The sequence below is a fragment of the Sciurus carolinensis genome, chromosome 8, assembly GCF_902686445.1.
Source record: "Sciurus carolinensis chromosome 8, mSciCar1.2, whole genome shotgun sequence".
NCBI classification, from domain to species: Eukaryota; Metazoa; Chordata; class Mammalia; order Rodentia; family Sciuridae; genus Sciurus; species Sciurus carolinensis.
In genome coordinates this window covers 123,293,908-123,311,870 of record NC_062220.1, presented here as the reverse complement: position 1 = coordinate 123,311,870, position 17,963 = coordinate 123,293,908, and the positions used below count along the sequence as shown (strand labels likewise).

The window sequence follows — 17,963 nt, the reverse complement described above, 5'->3', positions numbered from 1 at the left end:
AACTCCTAAATGGGAACTAGAATGACAACACTGCTGGAGTCACCTGTCCCCAACACCTACTGACAGGAAAGAGCTTGAAGCAGGAAGAACAGCTGCACAGGAACCTCCTGGAAGTCTTCCTACCCTTGTTGGAGAATTGCACCACTTGGTCTTTGCCACACTCACTGGGCTCCTGTTCTTTGCTGGCCCAGTACCAGGCACTGGATCCAGAAAGGGGCAGAAAACTAAAGAATAATGTGGTCAGAAAGTAGAGATGAGGCAAACACACATTCTGGGGTCAAGCCCTGTGGGCAGGGAGGTAGTACTTGGTCCAAGTGGATGAAGGCCAGGATGTAAGTTTTCCCATCAGGTAATACCTGCTGCCCAGTCCCACCCCATCCACCTTTGGAGTCCTTGCCCTCAGCAGGTTACTCAAAGCCTCCCAAGTACTTAAAGATAGATTATCTTGCACTTGCAAACTGCTTTCCTGCAGGGCCTCTTTCAAGTGCTAATCAGGCTGAGAAGTACGCACAGGGAAATAGCAAATGACCCAAGATAAGTCCACAGTTCACAGCAGCCAGTCCTGTCTGCTGGCTGATAGTGGGCAGGCAGAGGACTTTAGGGCAGGACAACTCTGGACAACTTGCTCTGGTTACAGGAAGGACAGGTATTTGCAATGGAAAGTAGGACCCTCCAAGGCAAAGCCTTGCTGCCCCCACCCTCAACCCTTTAAGACCTCCACACCCACCCCTGCAGCAACCCCATACCAAGCAGCAGGAGAGGAGAGAGACCCTGACCTGTATTTTCGTGCTTCCTAGAGCCCTGTGGCTTCCACCACCAGTTGTCCTTGGTTCTCTTGGCTCATACCAAAGCCATCAGAATAATTTACAACCTGTTAGACCTTTTCAGGATCCTTGAACATGGATGGAATTGGGTGTGCTTTCTACTGGCTGCTTGAATTAGCTGTGACTCCTTTGTGTACACACATTCAAATGCTGGCTGCTGAACAGAACCTCGAGTGGGTCTAGTTGTAGGGCAGGCTGGTTGCAAGCCTCCAGTTCTGTATTCCTGTAAGAACACAGGCCCTGTTAGCACAGTCAGGGACCATGAGGGGCATGGGAGCCCCAGCATATCCTCTGTATCCTTGCCAGACCAAGAGGTCTGGTGACTGCGAAGACAGGTGCAACTTTCTCCCCACAGATGCTAGGTTTTGATGCTGGTGGGGAAAGATGCCCTAACCTTGAGTGGCAGGCACTTTGGTCATGGGACCACTGGTCCTTGCCGGGGAACAGTGGCCAAATCTTCAGGATGGCATTTCAGGCAGGCTCATGTCTGCAGAGGGGCTGAAGGCACTGTTTGTTTATATTCTACCCTGGTCACCATTCCCACAATGCCCTTACCCTGGTACTTTTCTGTTATTCCTTCCTTGATAAAGGAGTGGCCTGATACCTAGTGCTGGGTATCCCCAATTTCAGGCTCATGTTAGAGTTCTTCTCCCTTCTCCTTCCTCCTCTCCATCCTTCATCTCTACCCACCCACTTTGGCTGTTTCTTGCCTGCATTTCATACAGCAGCTTGCAGAGTGCAGGGATGGGAGGGCCAACAGGTCAGAAAGGCTCTGAGCAGCCCTCTGTGCTGTGAGTGAGCTGTGGTGTAGGCTTCCTCTGAGGCCACATTGGGCAAACCCAAAAGGAATCCCAGGGAGGAAGCCTGAGCTCAGGCAGCTGTACTGGTGCCCAGGGTCCTTTCCCTCCCAGACCTCAGCATGCAGTCTGGCACACTGAGATACCTCTGTGTATCCCGGACTTCCCTGTGGTGGGGACTATACTTTTCTTCTTGCTAACTTCTAACAAAGGATCACCTTTACAATTGAAATGAACATGAACTCAAGGAAAATATTTTAGTTCTGTTTGACTCAGAACACTGAAGGATAAGTTTTGAGAAGTGCTGTCAGGGTGTGTGTGGTGGTGGTGTTAGGGGGAGTGGTCTGCAAAGGTGTTCATGCACACCTGCTGCCAACTTTGCCTCGCATTGCTTAGATTCTGGCTTTGTGCAGAAGACATGTATGGAGTCACTTCTGCTCTGATTTGTGATGCTGATGTGTTGTGCTGATAAAATAAATTCTGTACCATGTTTAACCAGAGCTTTTTGCCCTTCAGAGATCATGGGGGCTCTTTTGGTTCTGGTTTCTTTCCTTCTCATCTCTCATTCCTTCCCCAGCAGGGCAGCAGGACTATGATCTTCTGGTGATTGGTGGGGGATCTGGTGGCTTGGCTTGTGCCAAGGAAGGTATGTATGTTGGGTCTTATGTCCCCACTGGCACGGCAGGGCATTGAAGCTTTCAGGTTCCCTGGAGAGGGTGGCACTGTGGGAATGAGCCTGAGTATCCACAAATGGAGTACATCACCTCTGCAACTGACTTGCTTGGTCACCCAAGCAACCTCCTAGCTGTCCTGTGCTTTCCACCATGGCTTGGTGTGGCATGTGCCACACATGACAGCCACAGCAGTGCTTGAAGTTTGAGCACAGTCTTCAGTCAAAGTGGAAGTCCTTGGACCTTGCAGGATCTGACCTCACCCATCTAATTTCAGCAGCTACCCACTGCCACCACCCTTCCTTCATACTGTTCTGCACATGCTTCCACAAGTTGCTTCTATGCTTCTTGCCCTGGCAACTTGATTTGCTGGTTTGTTGTTTGCCCACCAGGTTAGTTGGGGGGCTTGCTCATCTCTTTTCAGTCTTTGCTGAGATGGCCTTACTTAAAACTGCACCCTTCCACTGTACAATCCCTGTCCCTGGCTCCCCTGTCCTTGTTCTTAGCGCTTTGCCTTCCCAAAGAGACCACTGTTGGCTCTGCAAATTAAGTTTGGACCTAGGCCTGGTACTCAGTAGGTGCTCCGTAAAGACATGGTGGATGAACAGACTTGCTCTAAATACATCCAGAGACCTTACCTTTCAGTTCACTGATAATCTAGTAATGCAGTTCACTGGGACTTATTAAAGTGCTATAGGGGAACCTTGTAGTCTGACTGGTGATCCCTTCCTGCCTACCCTCCCAGGACCCCAGTGATATTCTTTCTCTCACTAGAGATTAGTTTGTATTTTCTAAAGTTTTATATAAGTGGAATCATGTTATATATGCTCTTACTCTTTTACTTCTTTCACTTTGCATCTTTATTTTGAGACTCATTCCTGTTGCTACATGCATGTACAGTTTGTTCCTGTTTATTGATGAACAGTAGTCCACTTGCAGATGGGCACTTTGTTTGTTTTTGATTATTGCACATAGAACTGCTGTAAACATTTGAAGGTATGTTTCTGTGGATATACATTTAAAATTCTCTTGGGTAATGCCTAAAATTGAATGAATTGGCTCATGTGATATATCTCTCATTTACATACTTTTTTCATTTCTTTTAGCATTATTTTGTAGTTTTCACTATACAGCTCTTTCACATATTTTGCTGGATTTATCCTTTTTTCATATAACAGTTTTGAGATATGTCACATACCATATGATTTATCACTTAAAGTACATTATTCAATTTTTAGCATATTCGCAGAATTGTTCAAGTAGCACCACAATCAATTTTAGAACATTTTCATCTCCCCACCCTAAAATACTCTGTAGCCATTAGTAGTCAGCCACCATTGCCTCTTCTCCTTCCTCCAGGCAACCTCACTCAGCTACTTCGTGTCTCTCTGTAGATTTGCTTGTTCTGGACTTTTCATAAAAATATGATCATACATGGTGCTTTGTCATTGTTTCTTTTACTTAGCATGTTGTCTTCCATGTTCATCCATGATATAGCTTTTGGATCCTTTTTGTGGTTAATATTCCTTTGTACAGATAGATCATATTTTGTCTATGCAGTTGTTAAGTGACTGATAATTGAGTCATTTAAACCCTCTTTTCAGCTATTATGAGTAATGCTGCTATGAAAATTTATGTGTAAGTTTTTGTGTGGACATATGTTACTGTTTCTCTTTGGTATTTACCTAGGAGTGGAGTTATAGTGTTAACATGCTGTGTCATATGGGAACTCTATGTTTAACCTTTTGAGGAATTGCCAGTCTTCCAAAGTGACTGGTACCATTTACATTGACACCATCAGGTTCCAACTTCTCCATATCCTCACTAACTCTTTGTTATCTTTCTTTTTTATTACAGCCATCCTAAGTAGGTATGAAGTGGTATTTCATTGTGGTTGATTTGCATTTCTCTAATGATTAGCATTGTTGAGTATCTTTTCTTGTGCTTATTAGACTTTATTTTAAAATATTTTTAGATGTTAATAGACCTTTATTTTACTCATTTATTTATATGTGGTGCTGAGAATCAAACCCAGTGCCTCTCACATACTAGGCAAGCGGCTAGAGCCACAACCCTAACCTCTAGATTTTTTTGAGGAATGTCTACTCAGAACCTTTGCCTATTTTTTAAAATGAATTGTTTTCTCCCCCATGTACACACACACACACACACAGACATATACATGCTCATATCTTCAAGTTTTTCTTCTATATCTGGAGCTGTATACTCTACATGTAATCAAGTAAATTTCTGGTTATTTGCCTTTGTTGGTTGGTTTATTTATTTATTTATTTGTTGTAGATGGACACGATACCTTTATTATTTATTTATTTTTATGCAGTACTGAGGATTGGACCCACTGCCTCCATGTGCTAGGCAAGTACTCTGCCACTGAGCTACACCCTCAACCTCAATTACTTGCCTTTTTAATTGTGACTGTAAATACTCTTAAAGGTTCAAGTTTTTATACATTCAAAACCATTGCTTGTTTCTTTTGAGTTTATCTAAGCCATTAATTTTTCTGACTAACAAGTCCTACTTTCAGAGCATTCCTGACTGCTCTCCAGAACTCAAAAGTTAGCCTGTATTTCTTAGAAATTCTGAAGATGCAGAAGAAACAGGAACCCAACTAAGGGCTCTGGGGTTGTCGCCAGGAATGTAGCAATCTGGAACACTTACCTAGCATGCAAGAGGCCCTGGGTTCAAACTTCAACACTTAAAAGTTTGATGAATAAGATAATAAGAGGAAAATCTTACAGATTTACCCATGTATTTCCCATTTCCAGTGTTCTTCATTTCTTTGCATACAGACATTTTTCACATAGTATCATTTTTCTTCTACCTCCCCCCTGCCCCCGCAGTGGTGGAGATTGAACCCTTGAACCCAGGGGCACTGCTACTGAACTATAGCCCCAGCCTTTTTAATTAATTAATTTAGTTTTATTTTGAGACAGGGTCTTGCTAAGTTGTTAAGGCTGGCCTCAAATTTGTAATCCTCCTGCTTCAGCATCCTGAGTAGCTGGGATTACTGGCGTCCACCACCAAACCCTGCATTTTTCTTCTACCTTGAAGATGTCCTTGAACATTTCTTACATCATGATTCTAGTGGTAATGAATTCTTTTAGTTTTTTTTTTTTTTTTTCAGTACAGATATTTGAACCTAGGGCCTTACACATGCTGAGCAAGTGCTCTACCACTGAGATACATCTACAGTTCTTTTTATTTTTATTTTGAAACAGGGCCTCACTAAGTTGCCCAGGCTGACCTCCAACTTGATCCTGCCTCAGCTTCCCGAGTGGCTGGGATTATAGATATACCCCACCACCACTCCCAGTTTGCCTTTATTTTTGAAAGGCATTTCCTTGGGGCATAGAATTCAAGGTAGACAATTTTTTTTTTTTTTTTTTTTGGGGTGGTGCTGGGAGTTGAACCCAGGCCTTGTGCATGCAAGGCAAGCACTCTACCAACTGAGCTGTATCCCCAGCCCCTGACAATTTTTTTTCTTTAGTACTTTAAAGATTTTGCCCCTTTGTCTTCTCATTTGTACTATTTCCAGTGAGAAATTATACCACAGCCTCTTTGAAATTAAAAGCCCCAGAGTGTTTTTTTGCTTTTCACCTTCCTGTTGACTGATTTTCTACATCCAGAGTTTCTTCATGCTGAGAATGAAAACTGAGAAACTACCCTCTGGCCTGGGGCTGTCACCAAGGAAACTAATATTGTAACATATTTCTTATTAGCACAACCTAGCTAAATCTACATATATATTTTCTGATTTATGATTTTATAAATTGTAATTGCTCCTATGGGACCACTTCTATCAGACCAGCAGAGACAGATTAACTGCTTCTCCCCAAACTGCAATTAAATTCATTTTTCCTTTTAAAATCATTTATTTCTTAGGTGTATAGGCACCCAATTCCAGTCAGCTGGGATCTAGGCAGGTTCTCTGGCTTGCTTGTTGGCAACAAAATATACTGCCATTTTATCTTTGTTTCTCAGTAGTATGTCTTTTTTCCTCCGACTGCTTTTTGAATTTTCTTTCTTCGTTGTTTATGAGCAATGTTGTTGGTTGTTTTTGTTGCTTTCTTTGTGGTACCAGGTATTGAATCCAGAGCCTTGTGCATGTTAGGCAAGAACTCTTATCACTGAGCTACATCCCCAACCCTCTAGCAATGGTTTTAAATTTTGGTGAACCTTGATTAGTTTTCTTATTATATATATATATTTTTAGTTGTTGAGCTTCTTGCTTATGGATTTATTGTTTTAATTAAGTTGTGAAAATTTGTGATCATTTTCGCAAATGTGTTTTCCCTCACTGTTGGAGATTTTAATTACAAGTATATTGGGCTACTTGCAGTTGCCCCACAGGTCATTGGTGCTCTTTTCATTAAAACAAACAAATTTAAAAAGTCTTTAAATTTTGTAAAGTTTCATTTTGTAACGTTTCTAGTCCTGTTTTCAAATTCACAATAGATTTTGCAATGTCTAATCTGTCATTAATACCATTCAGTGTATTTTTCATCTTCTGTATTGTAGTTTTATCTCTATAAATTAACTTGGGTCCTTGTATCTTCCATGTTGCTCCTTAACTCTTTGAACATATGGAATAATTATGCCTGTCTTACTGCTCCTTTGACATTTATGTCTGTACTTAGTTTCCATTGACTGTTTCCCTCTTTCTGTGTTGTATGTTGTGTTTTCCTGCTTCTTTGTTTGCCTAGAATTTTTTTTGTTCTAATTAGTTATACATGACAGCAGAATGCATTTTGATTCATTGTACATGAATGGAGCACAACTTTTTATTTCCCTGGTTGTACTTGATGTAGAGTCATACCATTCGTACAATCATTCATGCACCTAGGGTAATGATGTCAATCTCATTCCACCATCTTTTCCATCCTGTGTCCCGTCCCCTCCCTACTCTTCTCTCTGCCCAATCCAAAGTTTGCCTAGTAATTTTTTTTTTTCACATAAGGGAGTTTATTAAGCAAACAGAGTGTCTCCCTGCAGGGTAAGAGAGAAAATGAGAGGAAAAGAGAAAGGAAAGAGAAAGGATGCGTGCTAAGAGAGTGGGAAGCGAGGAGGAGAAAGAAAGCAAGTCAAGGGGAGAGAAAGCAAAAGAGCTTGCCTAGTAATTTTTGATTGAATATCAAACATTTTGAATTTACCTTGTTGGGTTCTGGATTTTTTTTTTTTTTTACTCCTAGAAATATTGAGGTTTGTTCTGGATGCATTTAGCTTATTAAGAAAGGGTTTGATCCTTTCCGTTCTTCTGCGTATTATTTGTTGGGTGAGTGTGGAGCCAGAATCCTTCTAGGGCTAATTATTCTCAACTCCTGAAGCATGAACTTCCTTAGTACTAATGCAGAGTCCCAAGAATTTTCCCCCCATCGGGCTTCTGGGAACAGGCACTATTTCCTGCCCTGTGCAAGTACTATCCACTCTAATCCTTCTGGTAGTTCAGACTCACAGGTAGTTTTCTCAAGTGCATGTGCTGACTAGATCTCTGGTGTTTTCTGTGTGGTTCTCCCCTCTCTAGTCTTCTGTCCCATGAACTCTGAACTCCTGAGAATCTCAACTCCTCCTCTCTTTCATTGGGTCTGCCTTACCTGCAATGTTGGGTCCAGGAAACTCTAGTCAAGTTCACCTTGTTAATTTCCTCTCAGGTTCTTTGTTGCCTAATGTCCAGTGTCTTAAAATTTATTTTTTCATGAATTGTGTCTGGATTTTTAGTTGTTTCAGGTGGGAGGCTAAATCTGGACCCTGTTGCTTCATCATGTTCAGATTTGGGAGTTTGACATTGATATTTTAATGATTCCTGTCAGCCCAACCTTTTAAGTTGAGTGTGAGTTGAGTGAAAATCACCCCCTCCCAGGACAGGATTTAGCTAAGTTGCCCAGGATGACCTTGAACTTGGCAACCCTCCTGCCCTAGCCTCCAGAGTAGCTGGGAGTACAGCCATGTAACACTGTGCCTAACTGGATTTTGAGCAAAGTGGGTTTTTAAGAACTGTCCTGTCAGGTGTGGTGGCACACATCTGTAATTCTATCTACTCAGGAGGCTGTAGAATACTGCAACAACAACAAAAAAGAACTCTTCTTAACTTTTGTTCTGGTCTTGCTTTCTAATAGCCATGGATCTCTGTGTTCTTTTATGTTTTGAACACTTAAGGATTCATGAAGCCTAAGCCCCCCATGCTCTCAGAGATAGTCAAGTCCAGGGCCCAGGGTTTACCAATGTACTTCCCAAGGCAAATCAAAGGAATGCCCTGCAATTGACCCTACAAATGGTGTCTGCATTGGCCTCAAAACCTGAGGATTGAGGGCCTCAATACCCTGCTAATGACTGGGAGGTCAACTGGTAGGCTACATGGCAGGGAATATGGTTTAGACTCTGGGTCTCCCCTTCTCTTCTGGGGAGTGACCAACCCTGGACCTGCTGTTTCATCCTCCTAAACTTTGATTTTTTTCAACCTGAGAGGGAGGCAGTAAATACCCCGTAGGAAGCTCTGATGAGGGCAGGTCACAGGCAGAGGTCCCACAATGTGTTGTTCATTCTCACTATTTGGAGAAGAGGTGAACCAGTGAGAACAGCCTGGGCTTCCCAGGAGAGTTGGAGATCAGGGGGCCTCTCCCAGGGAGGTTAGCTATTCCTGGGGATACTTCCCTTATGTAATTGGGGTGGGCACTGGACTCATGCTGAATATCTGACCCTGAAACTACTTGAGCAGGAGCCAAGGGGGAATTGATCCCAGTGTCATCTTGGTAGGTAGTGTGAAGGCTGCAGTCTGAGAAGAGACCTAAAGGCTCCCTCCTTTGAGCAACACAGCTTGTTGGGCAGCAGGAAAGCCAAGAAACTGGTGTAAAGCTAATAGGCAATGTGGCCTTATGGGCCAGGATACTGGGATAGATGGGATGGAGTCACTTGCGTTATTAGCTTGGCCATTGTGAGGGTAGAAGCTATCCCAGGACCTTCCTCATCTTCTTTTTGGTCTCACGGGCCCCTGAGAGCCCCTGTTCCCCAACCTCTAGCTTCCTTCCCTACTGTGCTCACCTTTAGCTCTCCTTCTCATTTCTAGCTGCTCAACTGGGAAGAAAGGTAGCTGTGGTCGACTACGTGGAGCCCTCTCCCCAAGGTAGGCAGCCCCTGATGGGAACTTTGTGTCCTAGAGAAGGGGTTGGGAGATGGAACCCAGTTCACATATAGAGTGTGACTGACACAAAATAATTTGTCCCCTTCTGTTTTCTGGAGTGTACTATTTCAGATGTAAACTGTATTTCAAATGTAACTGTCTTTACTTTAAAAAATTCTTTATCCTCCTTTTAAAAATGATTCTGAACAGTTACAGAGAGAAAATTCCTATGGTAAGGCTCACCTGGGCCATGTTTGTGTTACAAAACAATGACCACTTAAAGGGATTCTAAACACCATAGAGCAGGAGTCCTGCGTTTCTCTGAATATGAATTCAAATGTGATTTTCCCAGGACTGGGAATATGGCTCAGTGAAAGAGCACTTGCCTAGCATGTGAAAGGCTCTGGGTTTGATCCTTGGCACTACTAAAAAAAAGTGCTCTTCCCGATGTTGCAGGCACCAGGTGGGGTCTTGGGGGCACCTGTGTCAACGTGGGCTGCATCCCCAAGAAGCTGATGCATCAGACAGCACTGCTGGGGGGCATGATCCAAGATGCCCATCACTATGGCTGGGAGGTGGCTCAGCCCATCCGGCATGATTGGTGAGGAGCCCATAATGGGAAGTTCCCAATTCTTTTCTGCTACTCTTTAGTAGAGAAGAGATTTATTCTCTACTAATCCTCACAGGGAGCAGCTATATGATAGGAGCTTTCAACTAAGGCTAGCTCTGAACCTGAATCCCCGGATATTTGGCAATCTCTGGACACACTTTTGGTTTTCTGTGTTTCAATTCCTGGGTAAAACCCAGGGATGCTGCTGAATGTCTTATAGTGCATGGGATAGCCCTGCCAAGAATGATTCAGTACCAAAGGCCAATAGTATAGGGACAAAAAGCCTCTTCAGTTTAGTTCTTTCAGGAAGAAGTTTGATAGAGGTGGTAGCACATGGTTCTTCTCTGAGTTCTCACAGAGGTGACTGAGACAGGATGTTGCCTGCAAGGTATGACTTCCTAGATGCAGAACCACTACATTTGAATGGTTGTGAGCCAAAGCCTCTGTTCCTGATTGTAAAGATTCATAATCCCAAACTCTGGTGACAGACCGTGATGCCCCATGGGGAAGAGCATCACATTGTACCCCTGTAAACACACTTCCATTTCTTAATATGTCTGTAAATGTCCTATTTTCATCTAGTCTGTTGTGAGATTCCAGAGCTAACACTTCTATTATGGTTTTTACATTTTGTTTTCTGTGTCAACAGGAGGAAAATGGCAGAAGCTGTGCAAAACCATGTGAAGTCCTTGAACTGGGGGCACCGTGTTCAACTGCAGGATAGGTAATGAAGCTTCCCCAGTCCTTAGCGGCTGTGTAGTGAGGCCCTCAGTGGGCAGACACCCCACCACCCGCTGACCTTTACAAGGTCAATTCATACCTGGACAAGCACTTACTGATTATGCAGAGTACATCCTGATAGGCTCTAGATACATAGCCAAGATAGCACAAGAGGTCCATACTCTTGGGTGGGGATACAGACAAGGAGTAGACAGAATAACTGCTGTGGGAAGTGGGGGATGCCCTGGAGGCTCAGAACTGAGTAGAACCCAGGAACAATGAGGAGTGAAAGAGGGATATGTATCCAAATGGTCAGAGCCTGGGGAGGAAAGAGGGCATTCAAGGACAGAGACCTCAGACGTGGGGTCTTCCTGGGACTCCACAGTGGGAAGCAGTTTCCACTCAAGCCAGGGAAGCTGAACCAGGGAAGCTGGCCCCTTTGCCCACTGTCTGGGCTTCACCAGGCAGTCACCCTCCCAGAAAGCTAAGCCACCTTTTGTTGCAGTTTTTTTGTGTCTTGTCTCTTCCATGTGGGGCTCCATATTCCCAAGTTTGGTTCGCTGAAGGTAGTAGGTTCTGCCATCCTTTTTCCTGGCCCCAGGCAGCTCCCAGGCAGGTGCCAAGCAGGCCCAATTCATAGCCACCCCTAGAGGGAGGAGAGCAGGGACCTGGGTTGTTTCAGTTTTTCATTATTATGAATAACGCTATGTGACATTGGACGTGGCTATTTTTTGTTGTCATGGCAAGTGAAGGACGCGTGTATAGGAGCTTCCTACAGCTCAGATGGCCCAGAAGGCACAGAACTTGTAGGCAGAGATAATGCACAATGAGGAGGCAAAGCCATCTCCAAACTATTAAGAACTCACTGGGGTGGTGTGGCCTTTATAATTAGCATGGGTCATTTCTTTTTTTCTTTTTTCCTTTTTTGGCAGTAGTGGAATTGAACCCAGGAGCACTCTACCACTGAGCTATACCCCTAGTCCTTTTTATTTTTAAATTTTGATACAGGTTTTCACTAAGTTGCCCAGGCTAGCCTTGAACTCATAATCCTTCTGCCTCAGCCTCCTGAGTAGCTGGGATTACATATGTGTACCATGGCTCCTGGCAGTGTGGGTCATTTCTGCATATCATGCACCTGACCATTACTTGACCCCACCAACCACATTAAGTCCCTTCTGCAGGCAACACTAACTCATAAAGGGAGAGAGGGTGACACCTACATGGTAGGCACCTTTGTTTCTTGTTGGTACATGCAAAGGCCATAAGACCTGGCCCGTGTCATTGCCTACCAGGCCTTGAACATGGACTTTCAAGACAGTTATAAACTGACTTTTGTCCTTGCCTTGACACCTATGGTCACCATGTCCCAGGGAAGCATGGGGGATCAGCAAGATGCCTTTCCTCCCCTCATATTTCCCAACATGGTATTCTGCCCATCTTTGGATGAACACTTGAGCATAGGCACCAGATCTTGGGCTGGAACTTGCCTTTTTTTTTGGCTCTTGGTTTTGGGGTTTTTTTTTTTTTGTTTTATTTATTTATTTTTTGTTCATTTGTTTTATTTTTTAGCAGTGTTGGGGAGGATCCTGGGGCCTTACATATGCTAGGCAAGTGCTCTATCACTAAGGTTTTCTCAGCCCCAGAGCTTATCTTTTAGCAGTCTGTACAGTGATGTCCATTCTAATCTGATCACTGAGTTTTAATTTGCAGAAGAAATGTTGAAAATCTTATTTTTGTTTTGCAGAAAAGTCAAGTACTTTAACATCAAAGCCAGCTTCATCAATAAACACACTGTTTGTGGCATTGCAAAAAGTGGGAAAGAGGTAAGTGCTCACCTCACCCCTCATGACTTCTCTCTAGCCATTCTGAGGACCTGGGGTCCAGTCTTGTTCAGTCTAAGTGTTGTTCTAGTAATAAGCACTCCTGGAATTACACAAACTTCCTTTGAGGTCACAGTTCTTAAAGATGATTAAACAGGGCTAGGAGTGTAGCTCTGTGGTAGAGTGCTTGCCTAGCATGTGTAAGATCCTGTGTTCCAACCCTAGCTCTGCCAAAAAAAAAAAAAAAAAATTAACAGTTCATGCATGGGATGCACATCATGTCAAGTTGCCCTGCTATTCAGGGTGACGGGTTGACAGAGAGCATGGTCACAACCTCTTTGCAGAATTTCGTGGAGATTTGAGGAGACAAGATGCCTGCTGGGTACTTATAAATTGTGAAGTGCCTGGAGTTAGAATATCACCCTGTCCTTCCACCTGCCTCCTCCTGTCTGACAGACCTTTGACAGATCCATGCTCTGTGTGACTCTGAGCTACTGGCAGGGGTCCACAGTGCATGGTACTGTTGTCCTGTAGCACCTGCAGCATTCGAGCCTTTTGTTGGGTGATCATAGTATATAATATAGTATAATTTGTACCTTTCTTTGTTTATTCTCAGACTCTGCTTTCAGCTGACCACATTGTCATTGCTACTGGAGGACGGCCAAGGTACCCCACACATGTGAGTGTGCCCAAAACCCATCTTCCCCTGTGCCCCTGAGTAAATTCCTCATCTTTGAGCTTACTGTGTGTTCTAATGCTTCCCACACCAGAGCTTCTACCCTTTTGTTTCTTCTGTACATCCCTATCTCCTTTTCAGTTTTCTCTTGAATCCACTTTGCTGAAACTGGAGGTCTCCAGTGATCTCCCGTATTGCTAAATCCTCAGAACTATTCTTATAGCTCCTGGGTTATCACTGGGCCTGTTTTCCTTTCATGCTAGTGTTCCTCCTCCTCTACTTTTCTCTCCTTCTTCTCTTCTTCTTCCTTCTCCTCATCCTCCTCTTTCTCCCTTTCCTTCCCCCTTCCTCTCTCTCTCTCCCTCCCTTTTGCCCTTTCTCTTTTTAAGAAACACTGTTTTGCCCATGCTGGCCCTGACTACTTTGCTCAAGTGACCCTCCTCTTCAGTTTTCTGATAATTGGGACTGCAGTTCCTTGCCAGCACATCATGCCTTAGTGTCTCTTCTTAGTCTTCATTGTTGACTCTTCCTTTTCTCTTTAACCTCAGAATGTTGGGACATTGAAAACTTAAGCCTTCTTCATCTTCCTTTTTCTCCCCCATTTTTAAAATTTGAAATAAAATTCACATATCATAAAATTCACCCTTTTATAAGTACAGTTCAATGACTTTTAGTACATTCAGAATTGTGCAACCATCAATCACCATCTTGCATCTCCAGAACCTTTTAATCATCCCAAACAAATTCTCTGTATCCAATGAACAACATTCCCCATCTCTTCCTCCCCCAGCCCATGATGTCCATCGTTCTTCTTTCTGTCTCTATGAGTTTGAGTATTCTAGATACACAAAAAACGTGGGGTCACACAGTATTTGTCTTTTTGTGACTGGTTTATTTCAAGGCTCATTCATGTTGTAGCATGTGCCAGAATTTTCTTTATTTTTTAAGCTTAAATGGTACTCCAGTGTATGTGTAGATCACATTTTGTTTATCCACTTGTCCACACTGAATATCTCAGTGGTTTACTCTTTTTAGCTATTATGAACTATGCTGCTGTGAATATCTATGTAAACCTTTTTTCAGGGAATTTAGTTTTTATTTCTCTTGTGTATTTACTTAGGACAGGAATTTAGATCATATGGTCACTCTATGTTTAACCTTTTGCTGAAACTACCAGACTGTTTTTAAAAATGGCTCTATCATTTAGATTCCCTCTAGCAGTGTATGAAGGTCACAATTCCTTCACAATTCTCATGATTTTTTTGCAATATGCTGAACTTTTCAAATAACTTTATATGATGATGCTGGAAGTTTGATTCTCCTTCTCCTCTAGAATTTTTCTGTTATTTCTGTTGTTTGGTGATGTTTCTGAACTCATTTGATAAAGTACTTATTCTTTGTTATATGCAACTACTGAAGTCCACTCACTCAGTGAAAGATGGGGCAAGAGAGAGTTCCTTTAACACCTGGAACCATGAAACCTACCGGTCTTTGCTGAGGACTGTGTGCATTTGTAGGGTGCCTTCAACACTCAGCTGGGCAGTAAATAATTCTACTTCAGGCTTTGCTTCCTGCTTATGCAGAGATCAAGGTTAGCCCAAGGTGAGATCTCAGAGTCTCCCTAGTCTTTACTAATGTGTGCACAACCCAGTGCTAGTGTTCTTTGGGCAAAAGGCTTTGAAAGGTTCCCAGCTCTGTCCTGCTGTCTCTGGTGCTATTAGTTTTCAAGGCTGCCTCTGAGCTGGGAGACAGAACTAGAATAAGTTAAACTTTTCTCATAGAGATGCTGTTCTTACTGAGTTCCAGCTGTTTTTCTTGATTCAGCATTCCATATGTTGCTGTGAGCTCTTAGTTGATTTCCAGAGTTCTGAAAAGGTTGAATCTGGCTGGATACAATGATGCATGCCTATAATCCCAGTGACTTGGGAGCCTGAGGCAGGAGGATCACAAGTTCATGGCCAGCCTCAGCAACTTAATGAAGCTTGAAGCAACTTAGCGAGACCCTGTCTCAAAATAAAAAATAAAAGCTGGGTGTGGTGGTGCATACCTGTAATCCCAGTGGCTCAGGAGACTGAGGTAAAAGGACGGCAAGTTCAAAGGGAGTTCAAAGCCTCAGCAGCTTATTAGCAAGGTCCTAAGCAACTTGGTGAGACCCTGTCTCAGAATAAAATATAAAAAGGGCTGGGGATATAGCTCAGTGGTTAAGCACCCTGGGTTCAATTCTTGGTACCAAAAATTAATAAATAATAAAGAGAGCTGGGGATGTGACTCAGTTTTTAAGGACCCCAGGGTTCAATCCCCAGTACCCCAACCCCTGCAAAATAAAAGTGCAGAGTTGAGGAAGGGGTCCCAGAGTAGCGTAGGTGGGAGGGTGGGGGAGCTGCTACAGGGAAAGTAAGAAGCAGGAACAGGACTTTGACTAAGACTACATCCTCATAATTATCTCAGAGACCTGGATGTTACCAGCCCTCAACCTCCATGTTAGCTGCAACAAAGCCCATGAAGCCCAAATGTGTCATGGTCCTGGAGGCCACACCAGCCTCTGACTTATACCCAGGTGGAGCTTGGATGGAGGAAGAATGAGGGGTTCCTTTTCAGATGGGCACAGAGACGTGTCAACATATAAACCCTCAACCTCTACTTCTGTTCTGTGCTTGTCCTAGAAATGGGGAAGAGAAAAGACCAGAGTAATGCGAGTTTCTCCAGTCCTCAGGGGAAATCTGCCAGACCAAAAAGAACAGTCTGTAGGGCAGCACTAACACTTGTGCACAGAGGTAGCCCTTAGGCAGGCTGCTTGGCTGTAGGATGACACAGTGCCGTTGTTCAAGTTTGCTACAGTAGACAGATTGAAGTGATCCCATCAGCCAGCAATAAGGCTCCTGGTGGTTGTGCTTAAAGTCCCCAAGGTCCATAGTCACCTCAGCTCCTTAGGGGTGCTAGGCAGAGCTGTATATGCACCCATGCTTCCTTGGCTTGCTCCGTCCTGCTGCACTGTACCTTATGGGGTGACTGCTAGGGTCTCTGCTTACCCATAGGGAAGTGGAGCTACAGTTCTCAGGTCCTGGAAAAGGCAGCTCAGTGGCTGATCAACTGTCCTCACTGCCTACTTCTGTCACTGCCATGCATTCCTTGGGTGCCTGCCAAGGCTTACTTGTGTTTAAGTCCCTTTGATTTTTAGACCCTTAGGTTTTCCTTGAGCAAACTGGAGAAATTCATGACTTTATTTTTGTATTTATTTATTGTTTTATTTATTGCCAATTGGAATTGTAAACTATTTGAAATCCATTTCCTCTCCACCAGCACATCTTAACTCTCATAGGTCACTAAGAGGATGCCTGACCTTGGGACTCCCCCACCTGCCTAGCTGCCCCTCATCAATGGATCTGTATGATTCCTGGGCACAGAACTCATCTTGACTGGCCTCAGAGGGTATCTAGTGCGTCTAGTCAGCAGCCTGGTGTCCTTGCGGAGAACCATGCACTCCCTACATCCTGCCTATTCTCAGCTCTTGGTGCTTATCCTCTCCTTCCCTCCTACTTTGGTACCTGGTCCCTGTCACTGGGACACTTAAGAGCTTTTCTGATCTCTGATATTCTTTCCTTCCTGCCTCCTTTTTTTTTTTTTTTTTTTTTTTCTTTTTTGACTAGGGATTGAGCCTAAGGCCTTGAGCTTACCAGGCAAGTACTTCCACTGAGCTAAACCCCAATCCTTGATCTATGATTTTCTGACCCACTTCTCTCACAGTCTGGGGCCCCAGACCCAAGGCACTGCTCCCTTGGTCTGCATGTCCCCATCGCCCTTGCTGAGTACCCAGACAGTCTTGGAAGGACCAGCTCTGTGTCTGTGCAGCCCCTACAGCTGCCATGCTCATCTTAGACCCCATGCTCTTGTCTGTGTCAAGGTCAAATGGGAAATTTCAGAGAACAGAAAGAGCTACCCAGGCAGACAGAACACTGCATTTGGTATAGACAGGTCACTTTCTATCCCCAAAGAGCTACAACCTGAAAACCAATGTCATTGTTCAAATTTGCAGAGAAACCTTCCCCATGTGTGGGCTGGGGGTGGTTCTGGTTGAGTTGTTTCTTCAAAAGAGGCATTTCTTTTGAGGAGGTCCTTGGTACAGACAAAATGGCATTTCTGTCACATTAACCCTCTTTTCCTTGATAGATTGAAGGTGCCTTGGAATATGGAATTACAAGTGATGACATCTTCTGGCTGAAGGAATCCCCTGGAAAAACGTAAGACCCAGCATTCCAAGGATGGCATCCTCTTTCTGCTCACTAGCATGAGTGTCTGTGTTCGAGTCTGTGGCACTGCTCAGTTCTCTGTGCATTCTTTATCATGTGTGCCCCTCTGCAGGGCTGTTGATGCTGTGTGCTGTGGCCGTCTTAGAAGTGGTAGCACAAACATCACATAAAGTGAGTCAGACATTTACTATCTAGGTCAGTTGTTGTCCAGCAGGGTTCCCCAGAGCCCTAGAGTCTTTAGGGATATCAGGGAGGGCCTCAATCAACTGTCCCCACTGTCATCTGTTTGAAATCTACAAAAAGATCCAAAAGCCTCAGATGCCACACCCAAGTTGAAGAAGTGATAGCAGTAGCATGCAGTTGGCACACATTCATTAAGTAAATCCAGCCCAACTGGTCCAGGGGTCCTAGGTCTAGGCCCTTCCTGTTGCCTACAGATGTGACTTCCAGCTTGCAGGGAAAA

The 17,963-nt window shown here is 43.9% G+C and overlaps 1 protein-coding gene across 5 annotated transcripts in view; it reads left to right on the top strand.

Moving 5' to 3' along the window:
• Txnrd2 (thioredoxin reductase 2) overlaps positions 1-17,963 on the top strand; it is a 66,551-nt gene that overhangs the window by 1,657 nt on the left and 46,931 nt on the right. For 3 of the 5 annotated variants that reach the window (XM_047561828.1, XM_047561825.1, XM_047561824.1), the window contains exons 2-8: positions 2,199-2,267; positions 9,374-9,430; positions 9,884-10,028; positions 10,687-10,761; positions 12,502-12,580; positions 13,194-13,256; positions 17,421-17,491. In XM_047561828.1, the coding sequence (XP_047417784.1) occupies positions 2,199-2,267; positions 9,374-9,430; positions 9,884-10,028; positions 10,687-10,761; positions 12,502-12,580; positions 13,194-13,256; positions 17,421-17,491 (559 nt within the window). The remainder of the gene's footprint in view (positions 1-2,198; positions 2,268-9,373; positions 9,431-9,883; positions 10,029-10,686; positions 10,762-12,501; positions 12,581-13,193; positions 13,257-17,420; positions 17,492-17,963) is intronic. The other 2 variants (XM_047561826.1, XM_047561827.1) reach the window with 2 other exon arrangements.